The sequence below is a fragment of the Epinephelus fuscoguttatus genome, linkage group LG17, assembly GCF_011397635.1.
Source record: "Epinephelus fuscoguttatus linkage group LG17, E.fuscoguttatus.final_Chr_v1".
In the NCBI taxonomy this organism is placed as follows: domain Eukaryota; kingdom Metazoa; phylum Chordata; class Actinopteri; order Perciformes; family Serranidae; genus Epinephelus; species Epinephelus fuscoguttatus.
The window spans coordinates 8934665-8949927 of NC_064768.1; the positions used below are offsets into that span (position 1 = coordinate 8934665).

At 38.9% G+C, this 15263-nt stretch overlaps 1 protein-coding gene across 1 annotated transcript in view; it reads right to left on the bottom strand.

Moving 5' to 3' along the window:
• Nucleotides 1-6397: 6397 nt before the first annotated feature.
• Nucleotides 6398-15263, bottom strand: part of si:ch211-264f5.6 (carcinoembryonic antigen-related cell adhesion molecule 2) — a 46371-nt gene continuing 37505 nt past the window's right edge. The window contains exons 9-10 of the mRNA XM_049603096.1: nt 15043-15082; nt 6398-8927 (exon numbers count right to left, since the gene is read on the bottom strand). Coding sequence (XP_049459053.1) covers nt 15064-15082 — 19 coding nt within the window. The 3' untranslated portion in view covers nt 6398-8927; nt 15043-15063. The remainder of the gene's footprint in view (nt 8928-15042; nt 15083-15263) is intronic.

Consider the following 15263-nt stretch of genomic DNA (forward strand, 5'->3'; position numbering starts at 1 on the left):
TGGACAATTTAGAGTTATCAATTAACCTAGTCCCCAATCTGCATGTCTTTGGACTGTGGGAGGAAGCCGGAGTGCCCGGAGAGAACCCACGCTGACACGGGGAGAACATGCAAACTCCACACAGAAGGACTCCCACGCCCGGGATCGAACCGGCAACCCTCTTGCTGTGAGGCGAGAGTGCTAACCACCACACCACCTAGTTCATAATAATGCAAATATATAAATAATGCAATGCTTTTGCATTATTATTCATTTAAAATGTGACAAGAAATAGAGACAACTAGTGGCATACACTACTCTTTCTGTATACAGTATGCTGTCAAATTTGTATCTAGAAACTAAACACGCTTCAGATCAGTTCTCTTTGTTTTTTGTTTTTGTCCTTAGTTGGCTTCTGTACCGGTGGAGCTGAAAGAAAAGGCATTCTGCGTTTAAGCTGTGAGTTATTATTCCGTCATTCCACCCAACAAGGCCGTTATTACTCTAACCTGTAATCACACACACACACACACACACACACACACACACACACACACACACACACACACACGTAGAGGGTGTAACCTACTGGTACTGGCCTACAGGCTACTCACTGAAACACAGTGTAAAATGTATACGTGTAGTGTAAAAGAATCACACTCATTAGTCTAAAGTGAGACTGTGTTCCTGAATGCTGATGTAACTCATTCACACACCAACAGTCAAGCTCTACCTTTCTCCTTCCACAGCAAACACACATCAACAGGCTTTATTCAAACTGTCTGAGTTTATAAGCTGCTTCACCACAAGGGGGTGGTGAGGATACTTAAACATACTGTTCAAAATGATCTTTTCATTTATTTAGGAGTTGGTGCAACATGACATAAAAGGTGACAGGGCAGGTGCAAATCAAAATACCTTGGGAAATGGTAGGAAGACAAGGAAATAAGAATAAGTCCAACTCCTCAGTTGGATGAGTCATAAAAAAAAATGTCCTAAAATGACAAAGTATAGTATGTCGTAAATAAATGCATAAAAATGTAATAGCATAGTATGTCAAAAAACATTTCATAGTATTATAGTATTAAATTAATATGTCATATAATAATATGTTTAAATAAATCATAAATGTGTCATAGTATAGTGTGTCAAAAAAATGTCATAGTATAGAGAAATAAATGTCATGGTATCGTATGTCATAACTGATCATAGTAGAGGACACTGATAAATAATGAGACATCATTAAAATGTAATATTATAGTATGACAAAAAAATCATACAAATGTCAAAATGCATTATGTAAAAAAAAAAAATGATGAAATTGTCATAGTATGATGATGAAAATCATAAAACCGTCATACAAGAGTTTGTCAAATCAAATCATAAAAAATGTCACAGTAGTTATCAAAAAAACATATAAATGTCATAATAATCTTTATTATAAAAGAATACAAAAACCGCATAGCGTAGTATGTCAAAAAATAATATATAATATTTTGTTCAAAGAAATCATAAAAATGGCATAGTGGTGTGTTGTTAAAATGTCAGTTTAGTATGTTGGAAAACATCATAAATAGTCTTAGTGTAGTTTGTCAATGTCATCATGAAAATGTCATTAAATAGGACATGATAAAACACTTAAAGTATAGTATGTCATAAAAAATTAAAAATGCAATACTATACAATGTTAGAAAAGGGTCATAGTATTTCCATTTTCAAAGATGGTACAAAAAAGTCTTAGTATAGTATGTCAAAAAATGTCAGAAAAGTAGGTAAAAAGAATCAGAAAAAAATGTCAGTTAAGGATATGTATATTTATAAAAAACATTGTGAAAATGTCATGGTATAGTATGTAAAAAAAATAAAATGTAAATGTAATAGTATATTATGTCAGAAAAAACATAAAAATGTCACAGTATAGTTTGTCAAAAACATAAGACAGATGTCATAGAATAGTATGTAAAAACATCATAAAAATGTCACAGTGTAGTATGTCAAAAAACATAAAAATATCATAGTATGTCAAAATAACATCATAAAAAATATAGTATAGTATGTCAAAACTCAGAAAAATGTCATATTATGGTATGTCATTAAAAAACATAAAAACATCATAGTATAGTATTGCAGTAGCTATTGAAATCTTACACTTGAACCATGACATTCAAGCTCAAGGGCTGTAGTGCGGAAGTGATGGTTATGTTTTCACGTCTAACCACGCCTCTTTCCTCTCTGCACGGCTCATTGTTGACTCAATAAGAGGTAACACACATTCCTGACTAAATGCTGCAGGCGTGTTCACTCTTGTCAGCTATACCTGATTCAACACACACACACACACACACACACACACACAGAAACATGAACTGTTTGTGCGTTCAGGATAGTAGAGGAGGGACTTTCCTTTTTTTTCTTCTCCGGTTGTATTTGAGGTTTCTTGAGGAGAACTTAAATGACTTATGTGAGTTCAGGACAGCCGTGCAGTTTTAACGCCTGGGGTGTCTTCATCTCTTTGACACACCAGAGTCTGAGACTTTAAATTATTGAGTGCCTTTCTTGTAAAACCATCTGTCCAACAATTTTCTCCCCTCTCATTGGTTCTGGCAAAGCCTCCCTGAGAAAAAGGCTTCATTTAAACTAAAGGAGCTTGTACTTTTGGTAACTTGACAGCTCACTCCTTCACACATGAACCCTCCTCCTGCACCTGACTGGATGAACACACCTATCACTGGGCTCTCATTGGTCCTCACTTTTGATTTTTAAAATTCAAACATGATAGATGCTATGGAAAAATCAACATACATCTGAATTTTGATTTGCACAGAGTGCGAACACGTCTTCAGCACTCCTCTTTATTGAAGTGTCCTCTGAACACATCATCACAAAGTTGCTAAGAGCTAAGGAAAGTTAAATGGGAACGTTTTTTGAGAAATATGCGTAATCTCTTGCCTGAAATGAATGAGCCTTTAAGTTTGGACACCCATTTTTTTAGGAGTTAGAAGTAAAAATGAGAGGATTTCCATGGTTATGTTGCAGAGATCATTTGCGTGAACAGTTGTGCCCCTCCTGTCCTCAGTTTGTTTTTAGAGTTCCTTTAAGAGCTCACTACACACCTTACTGCCTCAATGTATAAAAGCTGCTTTGAGAAGCTGAAATTCACCCTGATGGAAAAAACATCTAATATTGACACATACCTGCTACAATCATAACTTAATTGACTTTTCTGAGTATCAGAGTCACGAGGTCTTTTCAGAGACGCTGCATGTGTGTGCTAGCCTGGAAATCCAAACTCAAATCTAGAAAGATTTTGAGTCTGGCCCTCACTGATACACCCTTCCTACCCAAGGGGCGGCACTAACTGAGGCGCCGCACGCAATTGGATAGGTCAATAGCCAATCAGAGCAAACACAAGGTGACGTATTCACTGCACTAAGCCCCATTTGTTTGTCGACCAGTGGGACTGACTGATATACTATGCTTTTGCAATATCCTGTTGGCAAAACAGCAAAAACGTCCTTCCTGGAAACCAAGGCTTCTAGGGCAGTCTTCTGTTCCTCTCTCAAGGAAAAAGATAAGTGTAGTTGGCTTAGCATTTCTTCCAAAGCTAAATTGAATGGACGTGATCCTTCGGCAGCTGCCATCTTTTCTGTTTACTTTTCGACTCCTACAGCGCAGCGCTGTCCTCATCATGTTACGCCCACCCAAAGCCCGCCTCTGTCAGATAGACTGATCTGACTGGTCCGATTGGTGATTCAACAGACTCTGCACATTGGAGCCAGATTCCTGTGCAGTGCAAACTCAAATTTGTTAGGGGCGGGGCATCTGGATTTCCAGGTTATCTGTGTGCAGGTGTAGAGAAACTCTTTTGTGTTGTATCTTATTAAATCTGCAGCTCTCAGGCTTTCACAGAAATGACAGGTGTCAGGAGAAGGGTGCGGAGAGACTCATTTGATCCACACATTTGTTTATCAGGTGGAATTACCACTAGCAGCAGGTCAAAGGTCATGTTTCAGTAAGGTGTTTGCATGTGTGGATGAATGTTTTCATTTCAGTCCCCAGCACAGGGGTGTAAATATAGACAGTGCAGGCAGTGCAGTTGCACTGGGGCCCATGGGGTGGAGGGGCCTGACTGCCACCTGGAAATACACTTGTGCTCAAAGAAGAACTCACACTAAAACAAAAATGGTGCTATTTTCCATACATGCCCTAAATAAGGCAAACCCATCTCCATCATGATTTTCTGGTTTTGTAAAACAGTGTCAATCTGTAACAAATTATAAACTTATTCTACATCAACTATTTAAAAAAAACTATAATTTACCAAAAAAACAAAACAAAAAAAACTATCAAGTTAAACTAATAATTTCCTATGTTCTTTTGTAGATTTGACTTATACAGATATATAATGATGATTTCTGTGTAATATATATGTTAATGTGTCCAATATCAAGTATCTGCAAGTGGATGTAACGTAGAAGTGGCAGTAAGACACACTGTTGCTAAAATATACACCTAAAACTGTGTGTGTGTGTGTGTGTGTGAAAGGGCTCCTCATAATAGCGTGCACTGGGGCTCATTGTAACTACCTTACGCCACTGCCCCAGCACTAACGTATGCAGCATATGTTGCCAAAACAAGATAAAAGCCTTTAGAGACTGAGGTAAGAGATGAAAATAACAAAACCTATGTATGTAACAAGATGATAAACAGAGAAAAATGTGTATAAAGTGAATTAGGTTTGGTTCAGTCTGAAAGTGGGTTGATATTGAAGGAGGAAGCTTTAATTTATAAAAAAAAAAAGATCTTTTTCTGTGTGTGTGTGTGTGTGTGTGTGTGTGTGTGTGTGTGTGTTGATAACCAGTATTTACCCCCCCCGTTGGTGTAAGCAGTCGCTGTCTTTGTGTTTGTGTTAGATTGTGTGTTTGTGTTGCTTTGCTGAGAGTTTATAGACACCACAGAGGTCATTCACTCACACGCAGTACTCACTTCCACAGGACCCTTCTCCTCCTGAGGTTAACCTCAAACATGTCACTGACATTTCACACTGCTCCAGTCACAACATGCTGTATCACAGCATGGTCACTCAGTGATAAGTGGGCCCTGGTCGACGAAAGGAGGTACTTTTCACAGAGAGGTTAGGACATTTTGTGACAAGTTTGTGACTTCTCCAGCTGCGTTGATGTTGACAAAAGAGAATGTGTTTTAACAAGAGTTTGGGACAGCAACAAAAGTGGGTGATTTTTAACAATAGTTTGGAACATTTCCAGTTGTGTTTGTAGCAACAAAAGTAGGTATTTTTTCAAGAGAGGTCATGACCAGAAAACAGGTGTATTTCCAGGTGGCAGTCGGGCCCCTCCACCCCATGGGCCCCAGTGCAACTGCACTGCCTGCCATGTCTATATTTACACCCTTGTGCTGGGGACTGAAATGAAAACATTCATCCACACATGCAAACACCTTACTGAAACATGACCTTTGACCTGCTGCTAGTAGTAATTCCACCTGATAAGCAACACATTCCAGTTGTGTTGGTGGCAACTGAAGCAGGTATTTCAAGCCAAAGATAACGTTTCATCAAAGACCTTGACAAAGTTCATGAGGGACTAAAACATTAGTATGACCAATAAATTGTGATGCTGAGCCAGAGGACCCACAGACCCAAGGACTGCAAGAGCAAAGATGAATGCATATGATTTCCTGACATTGATGGTGTGTGTGTTCTCTGTTTATCTCTGGGGTGTTTTGAAGAAAAAGAATAAACAGGAGGTTAATCTGACCCACAGGAAGAGAGCACAAGCACACACAGATTATGCTGTGGGTTTTACTCCTGTCTCTGTGAGGACCAAATAAAGTTTTCGACCTTGAGAGAATATTTTTAGAAAGTGAGGACTTTTTTGAGGATTTTCTCTGGTCTTTTTGAGACTCATATAATTTGGTTTTAGGGTTTTATTTGGGGTTCTGTAAGAACATTTTACAAATGTCACAACAAATATTTTTCAACAACTGAAAACAATAGATTTCGATTTTTTGTCTAGTTTTAATCATTGTTTATAATCAACGTGTCTTTAAGAGGAAGACCTAAAAGCTGAAACTGAGATGAAATGACTTGTTGAGACGGATAGTTTTCACAGTGTGTGTGTCTGTGTGTGTGATCTACGGCTGAGGGCTTTTTCCTGTCTTTCCTCACCTGCCACGCCCTAGTCTCCTTGACTCCGTAGAGAAAACACGCACACAAGCGCACACACACAAGGTATGCATTCACACAGTTGACCAACAGTCTCAAAGAAAACACTCACCTTTCTCTGTGATTGGACAGTTTGAAGATACTCAGACTCTGATTGGTTGTGTTCAAGTATAAACGGAAGCCTCAGTGTCACAGTGAAATATAAATTAAAAAAACACAATAAATGAGGCAAAATTAGGAAAATATTTCCACAGCTTTTATCTTAAACAGGACAAGAACTTCACCTTGGGGACATTTATTTTATCTTTTAAGATTTTTACAGGAATTTCACAGAGGCGAGACAGTTTCTGTAAACATTAACAAAACGACAGAACAAAAACAAACCTTTTTTAACAAATGAATCATGATAAGAAATAAAAACCCCACATATATTTCCAAAGACATCACAAATTGTTTACAGTGTATCTATCTCTATTATTTACAGTGAGGGCAGTTTCTCTTTAAGGCTACTTGTGTCATTTTCAACATATAAATGTGACTTGTTAAGGACAACAAAATGTATCTATGTGTGTTGTTATTAATACATTCCGTGCTCTGTGTTATCCCAAACTGGACACATAAATATGTTGAAAATGACACCATGTTTTTAAAACTTTTTAATAGTCAATTTGAGCATCTTCGACTGCACAAACTGAAAAATCCCCTAAAAAGGAATGCGATTTTGAATGTGTGTTCTGCAGACCAGCTATGATCTTCAGCTCCAGTTACTAAGGTTTTTTTTTTCTAAACAAAATAAATACTTATCTCACCGGAGATCAGTGCATGTTGAAGTCTGAGATCACACACAACCACTAACCACACAAACGAAACAAAAATAATCATCCATCAGCTCACAGCGCAGGAGAAATCATCTGAGGTTTGATGACAAAATACTCAAGAAAAGGAGTGTGATCTAGTGAAAAAGCTGAACTTCAAATAACACAAAAAGTGGTTTGTTTTCTTTAACATTTCAGATGAAAGCCAGATGTGTCTATACGACTATAATTTAGTTTAAAACTTCGATCCAATTGTGGTAAAGACTGTTTAAAAAAATTCAGTAGCACCGCCCTGAAGCTCACCAAAACTTTCCCTCCAAAACTCAAAGTATGTTGCTGCTGACAAACACCTTCCCGCCCTTTTTTTCCTCTTCTGTTTTCTTTCTTCTCGCCCTTCACCACCCTGACCCATCCCTGCGTGTTGAATCTTGTCTGTGCCACCTTAAACATGAACCTCCTCCTCTTTCTACTCTCATGCTTTTCCACAGAAGACACAAACGATCACTTAAACAAACACTAAAGAGGATCCTGGACCAAACAGAGGGGAGGATGAAGGTAGAGCAAGCAATCCAGAATCACAGCAAAGATTATGGAAGGAGAGTAGTTGAGAGTTTGGGTATCTATTTCTATTTTATCTTTTCATGTGTACAGACCCTAGAGCCTGACTGATATTGGATTTCTGAAGCTGAAATCGATATTTGAAAGTTAAAAAAATATATGATTTTTTTCATAGAAACATAAAATAAGCATATTTTGAAGAAAAGTGACATCAATAATGGATCTATTTTGTGCTGTTAGTGTTTGCATGTTCTAAAACACTTCTTTTAAAGGAAAGGAATACTCCTTCAGGAACATCAACGGCCCAGTTAAAAATGACAATAAAAACTTTAAAAATATATATTGTACTTGTTTCTAATTGGCTGGCAGGTAAGCTGTAAAAACAAATATGGTTATTCCTAAGATACATTCTGGTTAAAAGCTAAACCACTGCTTTATTTCAGTGCTCCAGGTGTTAAAGATATTTTCAGCTTCAAGCTCAGTAGTGGCGAACATCTATGTTGTGTTGAACGAAAACTAAAAAATTTAGGAAAGCAGCCGCAGAGAGGGACAATATTGCCAATAAAGTTTTGTACTAACCTCAGTAAAGAAAAAAAAAAATCTCAACTGGTGGCATGTTTGTTACAAAGTGGGCTCAACAGGTGTGTTAGAAAGCTTTCTCAAAATAGTGAGCACCAGAGAAACTGAGGTATTTTGGATCAAACTGTCCTCCAGTAACACTGTCAACTGCAGAGGAGCATCTAAAACTTAACTCCTTCGCTGCACTTGAAGCGACCCCCATCAGCTAAACTCCACCCACCTGGCGCAGAGAGTGACATAAATCAAACCACAACTTTTTTTCAGATATTATTTAAAACCAGAATCCTAAATGTCTACGTGTGTGGCCAGCATGTGTGTGTGTTTCCTCCTCAGGTTTCCAGCAGGATAAAGAGTCACTCATCGTAACCGCCAGTCCATCAGCTTCAGTCCAGGAAACATCTCCGTCACACAGAGTTCCTCTGTGTTTTTAGTTTCCTATAGGAAGCGGCGAACGAGACAAAAGGTGAAGGATGACGTTTGTTAACACCAGGTGGAGGAGAAGGAGAGAAGGAGGTGATGATCCACTGATGGTGGATGACTTTATGGTGAAGGTGAAAAAAAAAAACCAACTCAAAAATGTTTAAAAATTTAGATGGGAACAAACAGTGAAGAGTCCAGCTAAAAATCCAAACTGATAGCATCCATTGTTTGGGTCAAATCAAGTTTCCATTGTCCTCATCCAGGGAGAGAGAAAAGAGAGGGGGTGATGGGAAATCTGGTTTAGTAAGGGCTTCACTGGAAACTAGCTGGATCCAACTGGACGCTCCTCCCCGGCTGCACGCATGGATCATGGGAAACAAAATGGTCAGATGCTAAAAAGACAACGAAGACAGAAGAGAATGTTTGCAGAGCTATTAATTTCATTTTAAATTCCACCTGGTCCCTCTCTTTACTTTTATTCCTCTGTTACATTTACATTTCTCTGTGAAGGAAAATCTACATCTGCCTCACACACACACACACACACACACACACACACACCACACCCATACATGAATTTCTGCATCATATCAATCCCAACATGCACTCACAGTGTAAGCTTTTGTAAACGTGTTGTTCAGCCATGCCTGTCTTTGTTAAACCTGTTTTTGCTTCACCAACTTCAAGAAAGGAGAAAGGTTAACTTCCATTAATGACTCATACTTCAGCTAATTTAAAAACTGGTTACAAGAGCTCATAAAAATCTCATAATTGACTTTAAGCAAGTTTTAATTCAAGTGGTTTTGAGAGAAAACTAGACTCTGCACCCCCTCTTTGGCTCTGTTTTCAGGCTTTAGAAAATCTAGCCCATGATGGGAGACTTTGACCAATCACAGGTCATTTCAGAGAGAGGGCGTTCCCACTGGTTGTTCTACAGAAACAGTAGTGTGTGCACATCCCTTCAGAGGGTGAAAATGTGATTCACTGGTGGAGAATCCTGCAAAGAAAGTTGCTATTCCAGTTTTGGCAACAACTGCCTACACTGCAGTGCAATCCAAAACAGGAAGGGTCTGACAATAAATGAAATAAGGCAATGTGTCAATATGTCATGTTAACATGTCAACAGTAAAGAAGTGAGATGGAGTGAAAGTGTCACTAATAGTTTAGCCTTCTGCTAACTGGAGCTAAAGTCTGCAGCTTCATGTTCACGTTTATGTAACAAGCGTTAGCTGGAGCCTTGAATCTGAGTGTGTCCTCTGCCTCACCCCGCCTCTACAGACCATGTTGCCAGGAGGAGAGCAGGCAGCAGCTCTGGAGACAGCGACTGCAGCAACCCAAATTCAGCCAGTGCAAACCCCACCTCTGAGGACCGAACAGCCCTGATTCCTTGCTGGATCAGCAAACTTTCTGTTGCTGCCTTTCCACAGGTTAGACCAAGCGCTGTTGCTGGCCACCAGCCTGCTGTGACACCTGGCGCTTGGGGTTTTGCACTGGCTGAAACTGAGTTGCCACAGCTGCTGACCAGGGTTTGAAATTAGCACCAGGCACCAGTCAATGCTGGTAAATATGCAAGTGACTGCTAGATTTGCTTCACTCACCAGCCAATAAAACAATGGTAGTCTATTGAGTGGCTGTAGGTTTTAGATATTCCACCAGCCACAGTGACAGGTAGACAAAAAGTTAATTTTCAACACTGCCAAACCAAAGGCCAGTCTCCGGAGACCCCCTGACGTAGTCTATAGTCGCGGGTAATGAGGTGGAGGGTCAGTGGGGTGGCTAGCTAGCTAATTCTTGTGTCATTTGTGGTCTGATAAACAGAAAGAGAGAACGGGGCCAAGAGAGGCTGAGTGGATGCGCTGCTTAATCTAAATATTTCAGTTTGAGTTCAGCTGATTTCAATGTTGGATATTAGGTTCACTAAGTCGCCTGTAATTAAAGTACAGTTTATGTTTTCATTTGTATATTTTTGTGGCTAGCTTTCACCTTTTAATGTTTTCTGTGCAATAATACATTTCGTTGTCGTTAAAATGTGCTGTAGAGATATACTATTTGAAATTAAAGACCATAATTAGTGAAACACTGAAAATGATGACATTCATATGATTTTAATTTCAATCTCATTCCTCATTAGTGTTGAGTTTCAGTTGCTGAAAGGACATCTGACAAAAACTATTTGGGGGTCTTGTGACCACTGATCCCAAACTTTACTGACACATTTTTGTGAATTTGTCATTTTTTTCTGGAAGCTGCATTACAGTATTACTGGATGTCTGGGAAACCTGATTTAATGTGTAAATAAATACCAACCAGTCACAAACTGCCGAACTAGCACTCAATTAAAATCATAATTAGAACTAGAACTGCAAGCAGTTATGAACGGGGGCCAAGCCTCCCTGCGCAACTCGGCCCCTGGGTGTCGCGGAGCCCTTGGAAGTCGGCCCGACCAAACATCACTAAGCTTTATGGCTGGCCTCAGGAGCGACTCTGCATCACGCTCACCAAATTTCATGCGAATCTGATCAACTCTCATGTCACTTGATGTTTCTCTGTTTATAGTGCCCCCTACCGGTTAATTTGTGGCAAATTTGGCACAGAGCCTCTGGTTGACGTCTGAAACAAGTGACTTGAGTTTGACGTTGATAGCTTTTACTTTGACAAAAATATGCAACAGTATGTGTTTTTTAGCTAGCAGAAAAAAAATGTTTATTTATAAGTACCCCATTTTTTGGAGTAGCAAAATTCTTTTGATAACTTTTGATCAGGCCAGTCTGGAGATTATATGTGTAAAGTTTCATGCAGATGGAGCTTAAACGCTAGGAGGAGTTTGAAAAATTAGGTTTTTGATGTGTAGTGACTTACTAAGAGACATATGCAGTGGGAGTGGGCGTGGCCTATGTCAGAAGATGCAACTCTATTTAGGGAACACGTGGATATAAAGTTTATGAAGATGTGTTTTAAAATGTGGAAGTTACAGGCCAAAACGCGTTTGCCTCCGTTATAGCGCCACCTAGTGGAGTAGACACACGATTTTTGGTATGGGTGGTCTGTGTGCTATTCGATATATACCCTGTGAATTTCAAAGCCCTCAGTATAAAAATAAATGTTTGTTGTTTATCTTGTAATAAGCCACGCCCACTTTGACCAGTCGTGATAAACTTCAAGTTATGGACTCAGGAGTGACCCAGCATCATACTCACCAAATGTCGTACAAATCGGTATTTCAGAGATATAAATCTCCCATATTTGCAGCGCCCCCTAGTGGCCAACATTAGTCAAATTTGGCTCATACCCTCAGAGTCACATGCCAAGCAAGGATCTCAGATTTAGTGTTGTTAGCATTTATTTTGGCTGAGATATGCAACAGTTCGCGTTTTTATAGGTAGCTAGCAAAATGTATTTGTTAATAATTTGTGCATATTTGTACCGAACAAAATTCTTTTGATAACTTTAGATCAGGTCCAGCTGACGACTGTCTGTGCCAAGTTTCACGCCGATCGGACCAAAATCCCAAGGAGGAGTTTAAAAAAGCAGGTTTTCCAGTTTTCATGATTTTGTGAAAAAAATTATAGGCGGAAATGGGCGTGGCCCAGCCCAGGTGATTCAGCACTATTCAGGGAATCTGGGGATATGAGGCTGTTGAATGTGTGACATACAGTGTGGGAGTTATAGCCCAAAACGCGTTGACCTTGGTTATAGCACCCCCTGCTGACGGACCTATGTCATTTTTTGCGTCTGAGGTACGTGCAGGGGTCTGGACCAACCCTCCAAATGGCACCACCCTCCCTTGCACGGTTTAGCCTGCAGCATCACTTTTACCAACGGAAAAATAAAAATAGAGAAAAACTATAATAATAATAATAATAAAAACCCGAACAAAAACAATAGGGTTCCCAGCACCGCTGGTCCCCTGCGGGCTTGGCCCTCTAATAATTATTATAATTATCTTACTGTCTTATTTGCTGTCACTTAACAGTTTGAGTGAATAATGCCTTAAGCACTGGGTGTTACTCATATATGATACTCTTTAGTTAGTGACAAACCTGCATTGCTTTTTATTTATATTCAGACTGTATATTTTATTTAGAACATAATAACTGCTGCCCTGAACTTTAGGTCATGTGTGACAAGGCATTTGCACTTTGCTCTTTCCTTTATTCTACTTATGTGCTTATTTTTCTACTTTTACTGTATATATATGGAGTATATATATACTATTTACATATTTATTTTATTATGTTTACTGAGCACCTCAGCCACAAAAGTTTCCTTAAGGATACATAGGGTTTTTTTTAAATGTATTCTGTAGTTTACATTTAGCTTCTTAATCTATAGCAGAGTGTCGGGAGATGAAAGAAAAAACCCAACAACGCCAATTTCCTTGAAAACACCTGAAAAGCTGCAGGTAGAAGCTCAAAGCAAGAAGCTGCTTCAGGGCTCCGACCCAGACAGGCTGAGTGTGACTCCACTTTAAATCAACACTCTTATCTCACACACATACATACATACACACACACCCGCAAGGGTTTGGGGTTTGTTTGTTCGACCAAGTGGAGACAGCCTTGGTGGCTACTGTTTCAACACAGACTGCACAAAGCGCGCGCGCACACACACACACACACACACACACACACACACACACACACTACATGCATACACATATGTCAGTGTTTGGGGAGGAGAGGCTCCTTCAGGGACATCAAGACGACTCAAACTGTTTCAGTTTATCACAGAAACAAGTCTGTCATCACTTTCCTGCAGTATTATATAATATGATATACTGTGATATATATGATCTAATTAACATATTAATACACTTTGAAAATCTCTCAAATTAGCAGTATGGATGTAACACTATGCTCATAAATACATCTGTTTATTGTACAAAAATATTTCTGTTTGTATGCAGATGGACACCAGATATGGTGCTGGATAAAAATTTGGATATTGTGTGCAAAAAGTGGCCACCCACTCGACTAGAATACTGACTTCATTTTAAAGACAGTCTGTAACCTAACATCATTCTGTTCATATCCCAGTAACATACAGGGTGTCCACTAGGGCTGTACCCAACTCAGAATAATGTCCGTCGCATTGGATGTAGCTGTTCGCTACGAATATATGACTATTTGTTAATTTACTTCCACACAGAATTTGAGTTTCATTGGGGTTCAGCAGGATGTTTAGGGTGACAGCAATTTTCATGAAATATATTAAACAAGCCATGTTAGCTCTTGAGGTAATGGGTGCTAATTATGCTAACAAATCGTAAATGTGTCCCAGGACTTGCAATGTTTTATTTTTTTGCTGACAATAGATATCAAACAAAAGCCAGAGACTGTATCATATAAAGTCCCTACGCAGAGAGAAGAAGCTGACATTATCTTGTAGCCTGATCAGGCAAAGCCTCCTTTCCTTCATCTTACTTAAACTCACCTTAGGTCTGTGTCTACAGCTGCCCGTATTGGAGAGCAGTGTAAAATTGAGGAGCGCTCACTGACCGACAAAAAAAAAAAAAAAAAAGGAAAAACAGGGGACAGCCCTAGTGTCTACAGCAGGCATGTCCAAAGTCTGGCCAATTGTGGCCCGCAGACCAATTTTAATCGGCCCTTGACTTGACTTTCAAAATATACCATATGTGGCCCTTTACACAATAATGATTAATCGAGCAAGATCACTTCGCATTTTTACCCTTCATCTCACAATGATAGGACTATCACACAATTTGTAGACAGGCATCAAGTAGTAATGGTTCATTAAAAGATAAAAATGGTTGCAATTGTCTCCCTTTAAAAAAAACAAAAACAAAACAAAACAAAAAAAAAACAATTAATGCAAGAATCAGTTGGCCCCCACGTATTTTCACGTTTTATCTGGCCCCATTCAAAAAAGTTTGGACACCCCTGGTCTACAGGTATCATACACTTAAACTGAATGCTTTTTGACACCTTTTCAAGGTAGTTTTTAATCAAATTTAAGACAGATTTAAAAAAAAAAAAAAAAAAAAAGGGAAAAAAAAGCATTGCAGGTTAGTATAATGGTAAGTAGTTCATACATGCTTCTGTACAGAGTTAGGTTTTATGTAGGAATTTGGTTATTAGAGTGAATGACTTTCTACATTTTGCCAAAAAAGTAAATGCACATATAAAATCAAAACACAGCATTAGGCTTAGTGGTAGGTTTGAAGATTTGTAACATCAGAAATGTGGACTTTCATGCAGAAGAGCTTGACTCATTTTGACAAAAAAAAAAGAAGTGAAAAGATTCTATATAAGAATAGAGTGTTTGTGGTGATTATGACCTCACAAATTCAAATTTAAGACTACTTAATGGCTTTAAAGGCCCTGCAGACACCCTGATGTTTACACATTTAGTTCAATTCTTACTCAACAGTTTATGTCTGACTGTCTGTTTTTCCTTTTCTTTGGCACTGATTGGTTTTAATGTCACTGTGGGTTGACATGCTTTTACTTGCTTGTTATAAAGAGTGCAGTTATCAGAGAAACTCACCAGCAATGTGCGGGAACTTCTTCAGTACGGTGACTCCACCCTGAGAACAGAAACACAACAGAAAACAGGGATTAGTACGGCAGCAGCGATGACCTTGCTCTGGTGCACATCTCACATATATCTGTGATATCAGCAGAATGACACTGTTTATGGTTTCACATGGTACGAACACTGAGAAGAAACAAGATTAAATATAAATGAATATGACCAGTTCCGTGCAA